Source organism: Nilaparvata lugens, chromosome 2 (assembly GCF_014356525.2).
Source record: "Nilaparvata lugens isolate BPH chromosome 2, ASM1435652v1, whole genome shotgun sequence".
NCBI lineage: Eukaryota > Metazoa > Arthropoda > Insecta > Hemiptera > Delphacidae > Nilaparvata > Nilaparvata lugens.
Window position 1 is genome coordinate 90946093 of NC_052505.1, and position 13698 is coordinate 90959790.

Sequence of the window (13698 nt, forward strand, 5' to 3'; positions counted from 1 at the left end):
CATCTTTCAGACTTTTAATGGGTAAGGGCTCTCAAAAAATCCTGATGGTTGAAAGATAGAGATTTTTGGACGGACGAATATTTGAATTGCAGCGACTTTTTACGTTTGATTGGTTAACTATCTGGAGTGACTTCGGCTTTTTATTGTTTCGTAATTTGAAAGTGTATCCTATTAAATCAAAGACCTGCTATTGTGAAGTTGTACAGCAGACAAAGATATAAGAATCCTGTATTCTTATATCCTATTCTTGTCTTTTAATACTGTTCAGGACTTTTTTGAAACCACTGAAATGAAATATGATTTTGTTTTTACAGAGCTGCAGAAAGAACGAGGAGGAAATGTCCAAACTGCACAACGTGGCCATGGACCTGGAGAGTCGGCTGAAGAGAGCTCTGGAGAGTGAGGAGCGAGAGAGAAGACAAAGAGAGGAACTGGAAGAAACGCTTCAAATTGCTCAACTGAACCGGGAACAGATCATAAAGGAGGTGACCGAACAACTCACGCATGCTCATAAGAAGGAAATGGAGGCGGTCCGCTCCAGATTCAAGCTGATGACTTGCACCTCCTTGGAGCGCAGTCCTTCCGACACCAGTTTGGAGAGAATCGAGGTTAGTTACCTCTCAAAATATGCATTTTATACATTGCATTAGAATCATTGTGAATTATGTTCAATGCAAGACAAAGGGCAGCAAAATAAGTGAAGTCGTAGCTCAATAACAAATAAACTAACAGTGGCTACTTTTATCCAATCTGTATTGGAAATATTAGCAATAAGTTTGAAAGGCTTACCAACTCCAATAATATTAATCAAAATTTAACTCGGGATAATGAACAGAATAATGATTGTCAGCTCTATAACAATTATTAAAGTAACTATTTGATTCCAATTACAATATAATTTAGTTTTTTAACAAGCCAAATCCAAAATTTCTTGTTTTAAAGTGTTTGAACTGAAAATTGGACTCAAATTCGAAAGTGAATGAAACATAACCTACTTTTTGGTTTAGTGAACGAATTGAAATTCGGAGAAGGAATAGTTTTGGGCTGTGCCTGTTGGTCCTTCCCCAATCATTTTAATGAATTATTGTGTTTTTTGTATCATCGAATAAAATTAATTAATAATTTCCGAGAGTATGTTCGAGAGACTTCCAATTCTAATAATTGTAATTGATGTTAATAATGGAAATAAGATTATTTCTCAGTTCAATAACAAATATCGGGGCACCGAGCTTCGCTCGTTATTTATAAAATACTAGCAGGTACCCGTGCTTCGCTACGGGGAACATGACAGAAAAGGATTTTTTATTGGGCTGATATTGGTATTGGCTTCTTATGAATAAAAACTGTATGTTGTAAAAAAAATTGACATATCTTCACTATAAGTGTCAAACAGGCTTTTCATATGATAATTGAGTAAATGAGACTGCAATTGGAAATCTGATTAGAGGGAAAAATATACAATGAATAATAATACATTTTATTCTCATTAATATACAAATGAGCAATCTAATCAATAAAATGTACACAATATTTAGAAATACAATTTATGAAATTTATTACAAATATAAATAAATTGCATTTTTTCGGAAATTAACCTACTCAACTATGGGAAACCCATGTACTACAGCAGGTGTAATAGTAATACATTAAGTTTAGAGTGGGGGTGCAAATGAGCTTACTTGAGAAAGTGAGCTTACATATTGTTCGAAATTTATGTTTTTCATATTATGCCTTCCAGTTGTTGTGATCAAGTTTTTAATGGCAGATTTAAATTTTCTTGAGTTCATTCCTATTATCTTGGTCACGTGACGTGTTTAGTATTGGGGTCATGTAAAAAGCATTGGTTAAATAGGCGATTGATTACAAGTTTCCATTCTGTATCTATTCTGTGTCGTAGCTACCGAAAACCCCCGACAGTAGCCGAGAGCGCACAAAGTCTGAATATATCGCAGCAGCCGGTTGCGATCAATGGGATCAATCCTTTCTTTGATTCTTTGTAATTCTTAAGGTGCGTACAGATATACGCGCCGCGAACATGAGCAATTCACTCTTAATCAGCTGATGCCAAGCTTTTTATATCTGTATTTTACCGTTTCTGTAAAAAAACAGATATAGTCAGCTGATTAAAAGTGAAGTGTTCGCGGCGCGTATATCTGTACGCACCTTTTAGAGGCAAAATATCTTGAAATACATTCTTAGTGTGCGTTTAGTAGGTATGAAGGATATTCGTGAAAAATTTCAAGTTTCTAGGCCAAGCAGATGGACTATAATGTGATTTTAAATGAAAAATTTTGAAAGATTCCCCCCCTCGACACCCTATTAACCCAGTCGGAATTTTTCTGCCCAGATCCAAGTTTTTTAGGTAGCTGAACAAAAAGGTATTTTATGATTTTCGATAACCATTGTTATTTTACTAAAAGATAGGATAAGTTGAATAGTTTCCCTTTCAGAGGGAGTTTCGACAACCCCACAAAACTCATTTTTCATTCGAGGAAATATCGAAAAGGTGCATAGGATCTTATTTTTCGTTCAGCTAGCCAAAATACCCCTCATTTCAATATTAACATTTTCGACTGACTGTACAGTGAGTCAATCATTCTATCATGGCTCGAATAATTTTGAAATTGTAATTAAATGAAAATGGTAGAGAATAATTAATTCATGTGAATATCAACACCTTTATTCAGAGACATATCAACTGCATGCGTTTTCATATTGCCGATACAGCATTGATAAAACTGTAGACGTTTATTTAGCAGTCTCAAAAAACTGTTCTAGCTGAAAAATTAATAATCCATGCCACGTGTAGGCCTATACATTGCATCAGGAGAACGAAGTTCAGAACTATGGTTTTCCTAAACATATGTTTTTGAGATAATTTCTTTGATGCAGCTGTTTCACATTCGCCATATACAGAGTTTGTGAAAAAAATTATTGATTACCAAAACAATGCTATTATTATATTAATAATAATAATCGATTATCAAAACAATACTATTATTATATTAATAATAATAATAATAATATTATAAAAACATATTTATCAATTATCAGAACAATATTATTGAGGTTGAGTGGAATCAGGTAGAAAGCAATAATAGAACAGATGTTCTTTTTTGAATTTCAATCATATTATTTTGTTATTTCCAATGATTACAACATATGTTAGAATATCACATGTCAATAAATAAATTATCTCATTTCCATAATATGGCACTCACCTTACCATGTTCATAACCTTACTTAATAGGATCCTTTTTCATCCTTTGAAACCCTTAGAGACAAAATATCTCAAAATCCGTTCTTAGTGCGCGTCTAGCATGTTTGAAGAATATTTGTGCAAATTTTTAAGTCTGTAGGACAATTAGTTTGAGCTATAGTGTGATTTTACATCAAAATTTTCGAAAAAGGCCCTCTCCTGAACCCCCCTGTGCTCCTGATCGGAATTTTTCTGCATAGATCTAATTTTTTTTCGTAGCTGAACAAAAAAGTTCCTCATGACTTTGCTGTGCGATGAGCGGTTAAAAAGTACAAAATTTTGGGGGGGCCCCAGCTCCCTCAGGGGGGCAAATTTCTGAAAATCCTTTCTTAGTGGATGTTTTCAGGCTACCATAAACAATCGTGCAAAATTTCAAGTTTTTAGGCTCAGTAGTTTGGGCTGTGGTGTGATTTCAGTCTGTAGGTGCTTAGCCTTTTATATGTATAGAGATTGACAAACAGAACAAAATTCTTTAAAATGATTGGGGCAGGACTAACAGGCAAAGCCCAAAACTGTTTATTCCCCGAATTTGATTTATACATTATAAATAGTCCACAACGTAGGTTATGTTCCATACACTTGAATTCAGGTTCAATTTTCAGTCCAAACATTTCAAAACAAAAAAGTTCTAATTTAGATTATTTACAAACCAAATTGAATAACAAAATAACACTTACTAATCACTTAAAATTGTCAAATCATGAATAACTTTGAAAATTATGATATACTCTTGTTTAGAATGATTATCATGTCATGTCAACAAATCAGATTATCTTGATAAATTCGATTAAAATATCTCGCTGATTACACGGCTGGAAATAATTCTGTCTCTCTCACACACACGCATCTTCTGTTTCGACAGACGACGAAATTATCATCTGTTTCTCCAAGGATGAATAATTGTTATCCTTTTCATGTCCTTCAGCGATTTTTCCCAGGGATGATACCTAGTGCAATCGAATTTTTATATCATAAACCTACTATGTTCCAAATTTCGTGAAAATCGTTGAAGCCGTTTTCGAGATTCGTTGAACATAAATAACCAGATATAAAAATAACCAGTTATAAAAATATAAACAGATATACAGAAATTGTTCGCTTAATATAATAGGATAAACTTGAAACAGTAGTCAATCCTATTGCTATCACATTTTCGAAAGTCTGTTCGAATGGAACTACACTTCTCACAAATGATGATTCAATTTAGGAAATAATTCACTCTAGCCCTCACTGGTTCATGCAACAGTCACTTTTTCTACTTGAAAACTACGAAATAATTGGTATTAATTTTAATAAAGTAGCCCTTACAAGTGAAGTGATCTCATTAATATAATATATAAGACTAATACATTTACTCGTGTCTTGTTTGAATTATATTTTATTCCATCTATTTATTTATTCACAATGGAGACAACGGGTTTCCCCAAATATGTCTCCTTTACAATACAAATTGTACAAATACAAATGAAAAAAATGTTAAGATAGTGTTCCCAGTACTTAATCTTGAAATCTGCCTGAGTGCAAACACTCCAGATGATATTTTACAGCACAAATGATCAATATAGTTATCCCAAGACAAGTTCTGGTCCAGCAAGACACCTAGAAATTTCACAGACAGAGGTTGTTCAACATTCACTCCATTTATTTGAACGTTTATCTCTTCAAGATCTCTATAATTATTTCTATGTTTGAACTGCAAGAACTGCGTTTTAGTTTCGTTCACTTTGAGGTTATGTTGACTCACTTTGCTGTGCGATGAGCGGTTAAAATGTACAAAATTTTGGGGGGGCCCCAGCTCCCTCAGGGGGCAAATTTCTGAAAATCCTTTCTTAGTGGATGTTTTCAGGCTACCATAAACAATCGTGCAAAATTTCAAGTTTTTAGGCTCAGTAGTTTGGGCTGTGGTGTGATTTCAGTCTGTCGGTGCTTAGCCTTTTATAAGTATAGAGATTTCATTTCTATTTCCTGTGAAATAGTTTATAATAGTAATATAATGTATAATAAATAGAAAATAGTAAATAGTAATAGTAAATAGAAATAAATAATAGTAATATTCATGTATCTAAAAAAGTGGCGATTCTATTAAGGGTTTCTTTCAGGGGGGAGTTTGATAAGGAGTATATTTTTGCCATAAAAATGCAACTGTTACAATAAATAGAAATCTAATTTTGGATTTGTTCAATTCACATCATTCCCTTCGATCTGTTGGGTAGGATCTTGGGAAATACTATCATGGAAAAAAACATATAGAGATGTATATATACTTAGCCTACTCTAGCTGTGATACTGTGTTATCCCTTACATCATGTGATATGAAAAAGATGGAAAAGTTTCTTTTTCCAAGAAATTATTATGAGTCGATAAGCTATTTTTTAATAATGAAGTAATTCCTTACTAGAAATTGACCGTGAAACTTATGTTCACAAAATAATAGAGAGAATAATATGAAATCAAATTAGGCACTTCAAAAGATAATTTGTATCCGGCTATCATTACCATACTCATCAACATGCCATTTTTCTATTTGTTACTGATTTTCTCGAGGTAAACATTGAATTCGTTAATAAGTTTCTTTTTCCAAGAAATTATTATGAGTCGTTGAGCTATTTTTCATATAATGAAGTAATTCCTTACTAGAAATTGACCGTGAAACTTATGTTCACAAAACAATAGAGAGTATAATATGAAATCAAATTAGGCACTTCAAAAGATAATTTGTATCCGGCTATCATTACCATACTCATCAACATGCCATTTTTCTATTTGTTACTGATTTTCTCGAGGTAAACATTGAATTCGTTAATAAGTTTCTTTTTCCAAGAAATTATTATGAGTCGTTGAGCTATTTTTCATATAATGAAGTAATTCCTTACTAGAAATTGACCGTAAAACTCATGTTCACAAAACAATAGAGAGTATAATATGAAATCAAATTAGGCACTTCAAAAGATAATTTGTATCCGGCTATCATTACCATACTCATCAACATGCCATTTTTCTATTTGTTACTGATTTTCTCGAGGTAGACATTGAATTCGTTAATAAGTGGTTATTATTTGGACTTGACAGATGCTAGTCCAGAGTTAGTGTACTGGTTCTCAGAGCAGACTCTGCAGCCCGCCCACCCCTCTCACTGAAATGTGTGGCCACAGGAAATCCCCCTCCACAGTTCATTTGGACTCTGGACGGATTCCCTGTACCTGATCCTAGCAGGTAAGTTATCACGAATCATTGTAAATTATTTCCTTTATCTACTTAGATTTTCCTTATTCTTCTTAATTATTAGAAATTATTATCATTCTCCTTAATCTAGTTTTATTCGGCAGTGTTTAAATAAGTCTTATCAACGCTTCCGGTTATACTCTTTGAGGGATCCGATGAATGTGTGGACCAATGCAGTATATATCAAAATCAGTCAGCGCTACTGATTGTTGAAAACTTAGCGCCGGTTGCACAAAAGCCAATTAAATTTTAACCATGTTTAATTTTACAAGTACCAATCAGAGAAGCCGTCTTTTCTAAAAGGCTTTCTCTGATTGGTTTTCGTGAAATTAATCACGGTTAAAATTTAACCGGATTTTGTGCAACCGGGTCTAAGTTGTTTGTTGACAATTCTGCAAATATTTTGATGTATGATTGCTCTAATAATGTATTATAGTGTTGAATAGAAGAGAAAAATGAGTGCCAAAAATCTTAAAGTAAACCTTTTTGTGTAGTATATTATATAACGTATTCAATGTTCACTTACCTATTTAGTGCTACTTGTATGTTGTACAATGAAACATGGATTCCCACACTTAAAAATGACTCAAAAAAGTTCGCAACATATTGTTTCAAAATAAATATTAGAAGGGTCCTGAAATTTTCCAATTTTTGTTATTGTGATGAATCTTTCAAATAGATCTCATGAAAAGAGAGAAAAATTGTGATTACCTTTTAAAATGAAAGAATTTGCTAAAGGAATAGTTAGCGACCGAGCGATAAAGCTTACTTATCAATAACTGTATATTTGATAAGAGTACCGTTCTGTACTGAATATTTTTCTAGGAAAATTATTCAATAAAATTATAATTATTTTGCAAATAAAGCACAAATTATTTATGAATCGCTCACTGATTTTGAGGTTACACTTTGTTTACTATCGATCAGATGTTTTTAAAAACAGTTCGAACGCAGCTGACTGATTCGAAGTATCGTCAAATGTCACGCTGGCTTCACGTAAGATATAATACCATCTCTAAAAATCAAAACTATCCATAAAGGATCAAGAATTTCAAATAAAAAAATAAAATGTATGTGTTATCGTTGAAATTATTTATTATTTAAGAAATTATATTATATGTCAGGTCTTATTGTAACTAAATAGGTCATAGCATGAAATTATATTATTGATAAAATGGCAGAAATTATTTATAACAATCTCAAACCTAATAAAAATTGTACAAGAGTATTAATTCATTAACGACTTAATTCAACTGAACCACATGGTAATTAAATCTCTTTGGCAGGTCTAAGCCAATCACAGTGCATAGAAATAGCACCAAGACGGTGATCGTTTGAAAGCAACACATGTTAATCTATTATCAGACACCAACCCTGCCTTATCAGTTACACTAGCACATGTACATTGTATGAGAGAAACTATGTCTAGAAGATTAAGCAGTTTTAAGGATTACCTAAATTGAATCATTATTGTAATTAAAAGAATTGTATTCTACTGCTTGCCACTGACGTCATGTTTACGTCACAAGCGTTCTACCAATGGCAAATTTTTATGCAAATTATTACATTGAGATTCTGAGAAGCAAGGTCTAGCCTAAAAGCTTAGAGAAAGAGCAGCACTTCCCTTTTGAAATCCTTACCGTGTAGATCTCTTTTTATAGTTACCAAAGACCTATTTGTGAAAATTTCTTGTTCGATTTTAAATGTTCTATTTGTGAGCCGATATTTTTAGGCCAATTTATTTGTTATTTGTAAATTTCTGTTTTCACCAATCGATAAATTTAAAAGCTTAAAGTAAATTATCCCTTAATTAATTCGGTGAAGGAGATATTTAAATTAAAATTCCCCACGTGCTGAAACCAAAGCCTGGATTGCCGCCGATCAAACGATTTTTGATCTAAAGAAGAAAACCACGACCGCCAAGGAATTCACGTGAGTTATAGTTTTAAAAGGGGCCCCAATCTACGCTTCGAAAATATTTCAGTGCAGAAAAACATAAATTTTTCTTCGTTAAATTATGGCCACGCCGACAAGCGCTTTAGCATTTAAGAGTCTAGAATTATTCATATTAAATTTATAAGAATTTGTAGTTGATTAACTATCCTCCGCTGCCTGAACCACGACCCCGAACATTTTAAAAAATATTTTCTATAATTCATTTTTCACTATTTTTTCAAACTGTTAGATTTTATCAATTGTAAAATTCTGTCGAATCACGCATGGTATCATGCAAGCACAAGAACATTTTTAACTCCTTTTGTTAATGCTAAATTATTATCAACCTGTAAATCAAATTCTGAATCTGCACTGTATGATTACATATTTTATTATAATATATTCCAGTTTTGTTAATTCGCTTTCTGAGTTTGATTATTTCTAAGCCTGTCAATTATTGTGTCTGATACGTCTATATCATCAAGAACCGATCAAATACGATCATTGGAATAATTGAATCAAGCTGGATATTGGAACAGGTCTAAGTGGATGTAGCGAGTGGGGTCAGATCAAGATATTTATTCTTGTCCTTACCTGCTCATACATCGCTTTTATCTGTTACCTACCTCGACTTAGGAACGAATGCATCAATTGTACAGCAGAGGCAGCCATAGATCATATAAATTCCTACAATAGAGCTTAAAACCCGACAAGACTCTGTTCTCGAAGTATATTCTGACGATATTTGGTTCAAAATACGTATTTTTTAATCCTTCAGAACTTATTAGAGACGCAGTCCCGTAAATTAGCTACATCGGGATTTTTGCTCGACCTGTATGATTTTGTATGCTCATTCTTCACAGGTAATAATTTTAAGGTATCCGTATTCAGTGTTTAGCGTCCGCTACACTACTTATAAAAATTTCATCATTATACAATCTGTCATTAGAAGAATCAAGGGTGAGCGAGCGTTTAGGCCTCCCGCGATTCCGACAATTGTATGAATCTTGTAGTGAATCAATCAGTCTGGTGTTCACTCAGCGTCCACACACGCATTGCAAAATTTATAGCATCTACACCATTGACTCAGTACAAGATTCACCCTACATGTGTGAAGCCGTTAAAAAACGCACCACATGATTTGCCGGCCCAACGTGAGGCATTTAGATTCAGCACTACATGATTTGGCAAATCTCTCTACATATGTGAGGCGAGTAAAATACAGCTTTACATTATATAAGTATTACTTCTCATATTAAAATAATTATATTTGAATTCATTGTTGTCTGTTATCAGTGTTCAGTCAAAGGTCAAAAACGATCTTCCAGGTACCTACTTAAATTAATTTATTAAACTTCCAACGATACACACACCACTTTTAAAAATAGATCATCAATGATAAGAAGCTTTCAATAGTATTGAGAAAGGACGAATGAGTAAAAATAAATGGATAATTCACTGGTTCAGTATTCAAACTGTAATTTTAAGAAGACTTACTTTTGAATTAATAATATTTCTTACTTGTATGGAGTATGATTTGCCAAAAATCGCATTCATTTGACAATAATTCAATTCAATAATTTTATTCAATTCAAATACAAGATGCACAGAAGAAATCAAAATACAAAATGAAATCTCCAATAAAATACAAAAAACAGGCTTCATGGTGGGGTGTACTGAAGAGAAAGAAAATCAAATTAAAAATCACTTGCATTCAAATACAGTTCAGCTTTTCGTAAATTTTGTTTAAATTCAATGCATCAAGTATGCCAGTGAGAATCAGTATGCTAATCTACTAGTCTTAAATATCAATGGTTTGGTAAAAATAAAAGCAAATAAATGAATCTCAAGATTATGAGTCGCAAACAAAAATTTTAACATAAAAACTAATATAAAATCAAAAACTATTTAGGCCGGTTGCAGACGAATCACAATCGCATGTGGGATGTGGGAGCTACTATTTTCCTTCTGTGGTAGCACAAACGCAGCGCATATGAAATGCATTGGCAGGCATGGCAGTGGCTCTGATACTTCCACATGTCGTTGACGTAGCGATTATTTTCCTTGCGATTGTGGTACCACTGGTTTGAGCACTACGCTTCCCCTAGCTTCTGTACCACAATCGCAGTCGCTGTGACTTTGAAAACAGCTGTATGATAAAAACACCCGAGTATGATACAAACATCTGAAAACTGTTGCACTAATGCGCGTTTTCTCGAATGTAGTGTGAAAGTCCACATGCGGTAGTGGTTCGTCTGCCACCGGCCTAAAACATCAACACAGTTAAGGTGTTGTACATTTTCCAACCTCTATCATTCGAAAACAATTTGTTGTTGAATGTTTAAGGTTTCTGGTCGGTCAGTATGTGACAATTCATGACGATGTCATCAGTCACGTGAACATATCATCGTTGAAAGAGGAGGATGGAGGCGAATACACGTGCATCGCTAAGAATTCGGTTGCTCAAGTATCTCATAGTGCCAAGATTAATGTTTATGGTAAGTATTCTAGATTCGCAAATTATTGCTGTAATTATTTGTAGAAATAATTATTGACTTTTAAGCGACTAGTTTATGAAAATGATTATCATGGATTGTAATATTAAGGCTGTGCAAAGGCTGGAAATAAACTTTCTACTGGTGATATTTTTCAAAGTTTTTCGATTTGTATAGCATCAAGCTATGAACTAACAAGTTTTAAATCGGTAAGTATTCTAGATTCTCAAATTATTGCTTTAATTATTTGTTGAAATAATTATTGAATATTAAGCGACTAGTTTATGAAAATGATTATCATGGATTGTAATATTAAGATTGTGCAAAGGCTGGAAATAAACTTTCTACTGGTGATATATATCTCAGGAAAACATTTTTTCCGATCATTACTTTATGAGATATGAGCGCTTAAAGTTTAAATTTTTGATACAGAACATTTCAAATTCGATATGAGATTCAGAGGATAAATTCTTCATGGTATTGTTGATTGAATAAAACAAAAATTTTCTGAAAATATACATTCTTGAGAAAGTTATTCAATTTACTTTTTATTTACTAGGTAATTTTTGGTAAATTGAATAACTTTCACAAAAGTTGGTATTTAAAAAAAATTGTTTTATTCAATCAACAATACCATGAAGAATATATACTCTGAATCTCATGGATTTATCTCTTACCGAATTTGAAATGTTCTGTCCCAAAAATTTAAACGTAGGCGCTCATATCTCCAAAGGTAATGATCGGAAAAATTTTTCCTGAGAAAACTTTTTTCATTTTGATAGCTTGATGATGTACAAATAGAAAAACTTTGGAAAATACCACCAGTAGAGAGTTTATTTCTATCCTTTGCACAGCCTTAACCTAGTATCAACATGTAATAGTAATATTGTGATATTAAATATTTAAGGAATGCTCTTCGATTTAAAATTTGTTAGTTCTTCTTTCGGGGGTGTAAATCTTTGATTGAAAATATGATAATCACCTATCAGTTTATAAAGATGAAAATCACGGATTGTAATATCAAGTTAGTATCAACTTGTAATATTAAACTTGCGTGTAATATTGAATATAGAATGTTGTTTAATTCAAAATGTGTTGAATTTTCTTTTTGGGAGTGAATATTTTTGATTTAATCTATGATAATCAGCTACATTCTAGCCTTGTTTCTGGGACACTTATCAAATTTAAAATAGATCATTAAGACACGGTTACAAAAAGCCTGTAAAATATTAAGGTCCGGTTGCACTAAAGCCGGTTAAATTTTAACCGTGATTAATTCCACGACAACCAATCAGAGAAGCCGTCTTTTCAAAAACGCATTAATATTTAACCGGCTTTTGTGCAACCGGCACTTACCCTGATTAAATTCCACGACAATCAATCAGAAGAAGATTGGTTATCGTGGCATTCAATCACGGTTAATATTTAACAAGCTTTGTGCAGCCGAGTCTAAATCTATAGGTTGAATGGTTCATTGGATCCAATAACAGTCCAGACCTAGGATGTATTATAGTATACCGGTAGGCCTACGGTACATTGAAAGAGGAGTGTAGTTGTGTGCATAAGCCTGTTTTGATTTTTCTGATGTATAACAAGTGAGCATATTCGTTTAGTTAATCAACTATAGTTATTATAGTTGTTATAAATTGAATAAATTTATGAATTACTGTATTTTCCACAGTCAATTTCTCTACTAAATTCCACTATTTTTCAAACTAACTTACATTAAATTTATGCAATCTTCTATTTGTTTCTCCACAGGTCTTCCATTTATTCGTGTAATGCCTAAAATCACAGCTGTAGCCGGAAGTGATTTGGTCGTGAAATGTCCAGTTGCTGGTTATCCTATCGAGACTGTGACTTGGGAAAGAGGTACGCGCTTCTTTCATCAGTAATTTTAACTTCTCTTATCAGTTATCCTAAAATCAGTTAACTTTATCAATCCAGTCTCTAGACTACTGTTATTTTATCAATATCTTGGATTAGATATATCAATATCTTATTACATTTTCATTTTATTGTTTCTTGTACATTTATTAATTATATTATTTATGTCATCCTTCAAAATTTTCAAATAATAGGCCGAAAATTGAGGCCGGTTGCAGACGAACCACTATCACATTAGAACAATACGACTTACGCAGAGAGTCTGTGGCGAATTACACTACATTCGAGAAAACGCGCATTAGTGCAACAGTTTCAGATTTCGTATCAAACTCGGATGTTTTTATCAAATTCGAGGGAACACTATGACAGCGACTGCGATTGTAGTACAGAAGCTAGGGGAAGCGTAGTGCTCAAACCAGTGGTACCACAATCGCAAGGAAAATAATCGCTACGTCAACGACATGTGGAAGTATCAGTGCCACTGCCATGCCTGCCAATGCATTCCGTATGCGCTGCGTTTGTGGTACCACAGAAGGAAAATAATCGCTCCCACATCCCACATGCAATAATGGTTCGTCTGCAGCCGGCCTAAGTGGCGAATCAGTGATGTGTGATTTCATAATCTCTAATTATACTTTGGAGAACATTAACTTTTTATCAGAATTTGGGAGAGAAATATTACATACTCAGTCTAGTTTTTGCTTCATGGTTATAATTATTCTAGCTGGCCCGGCAAACTTCGTACCGCCAAATAGTTAATGTATCTCATGACAAACTTTAGCTGGATGCATACCTTAGGAGGCGCGATGCGGCATTTTGCACCCAGGTGCTTCTTGCTTATATTGGTTTGAATGGAAGAACTCACACACACTGGATCGGACATGGCGTGGAACGGTGTGA

The 13698-nt window shown here is 33.4% G+C and overlaps 1 protein-coding gene across 1 annotated transcript in view; it reads left to right on the top strand.

Annotated features, from left to right (window-relative positions):
* Positions 1-13698, top strand: part of LOC111049177 (Down syndrome cell adhesion molecule-like protein Dscam2) — a 390077-nt gene that overhangs the window by 330194 nt on the left and 46185 nt on the right. Inside the window, 4 exon segments of the mRNA XM_039422097.1 lie at positions 6329-6376; positions 6379-6472; positions 10763-10914; positions 12673-12783. Of these exon segments, the coding sequence (XP_039278031.1) occupies positions 6329-6376; positions 6379-6472; positions 10763-10914; positions 12673-12783 (405 nt within the window).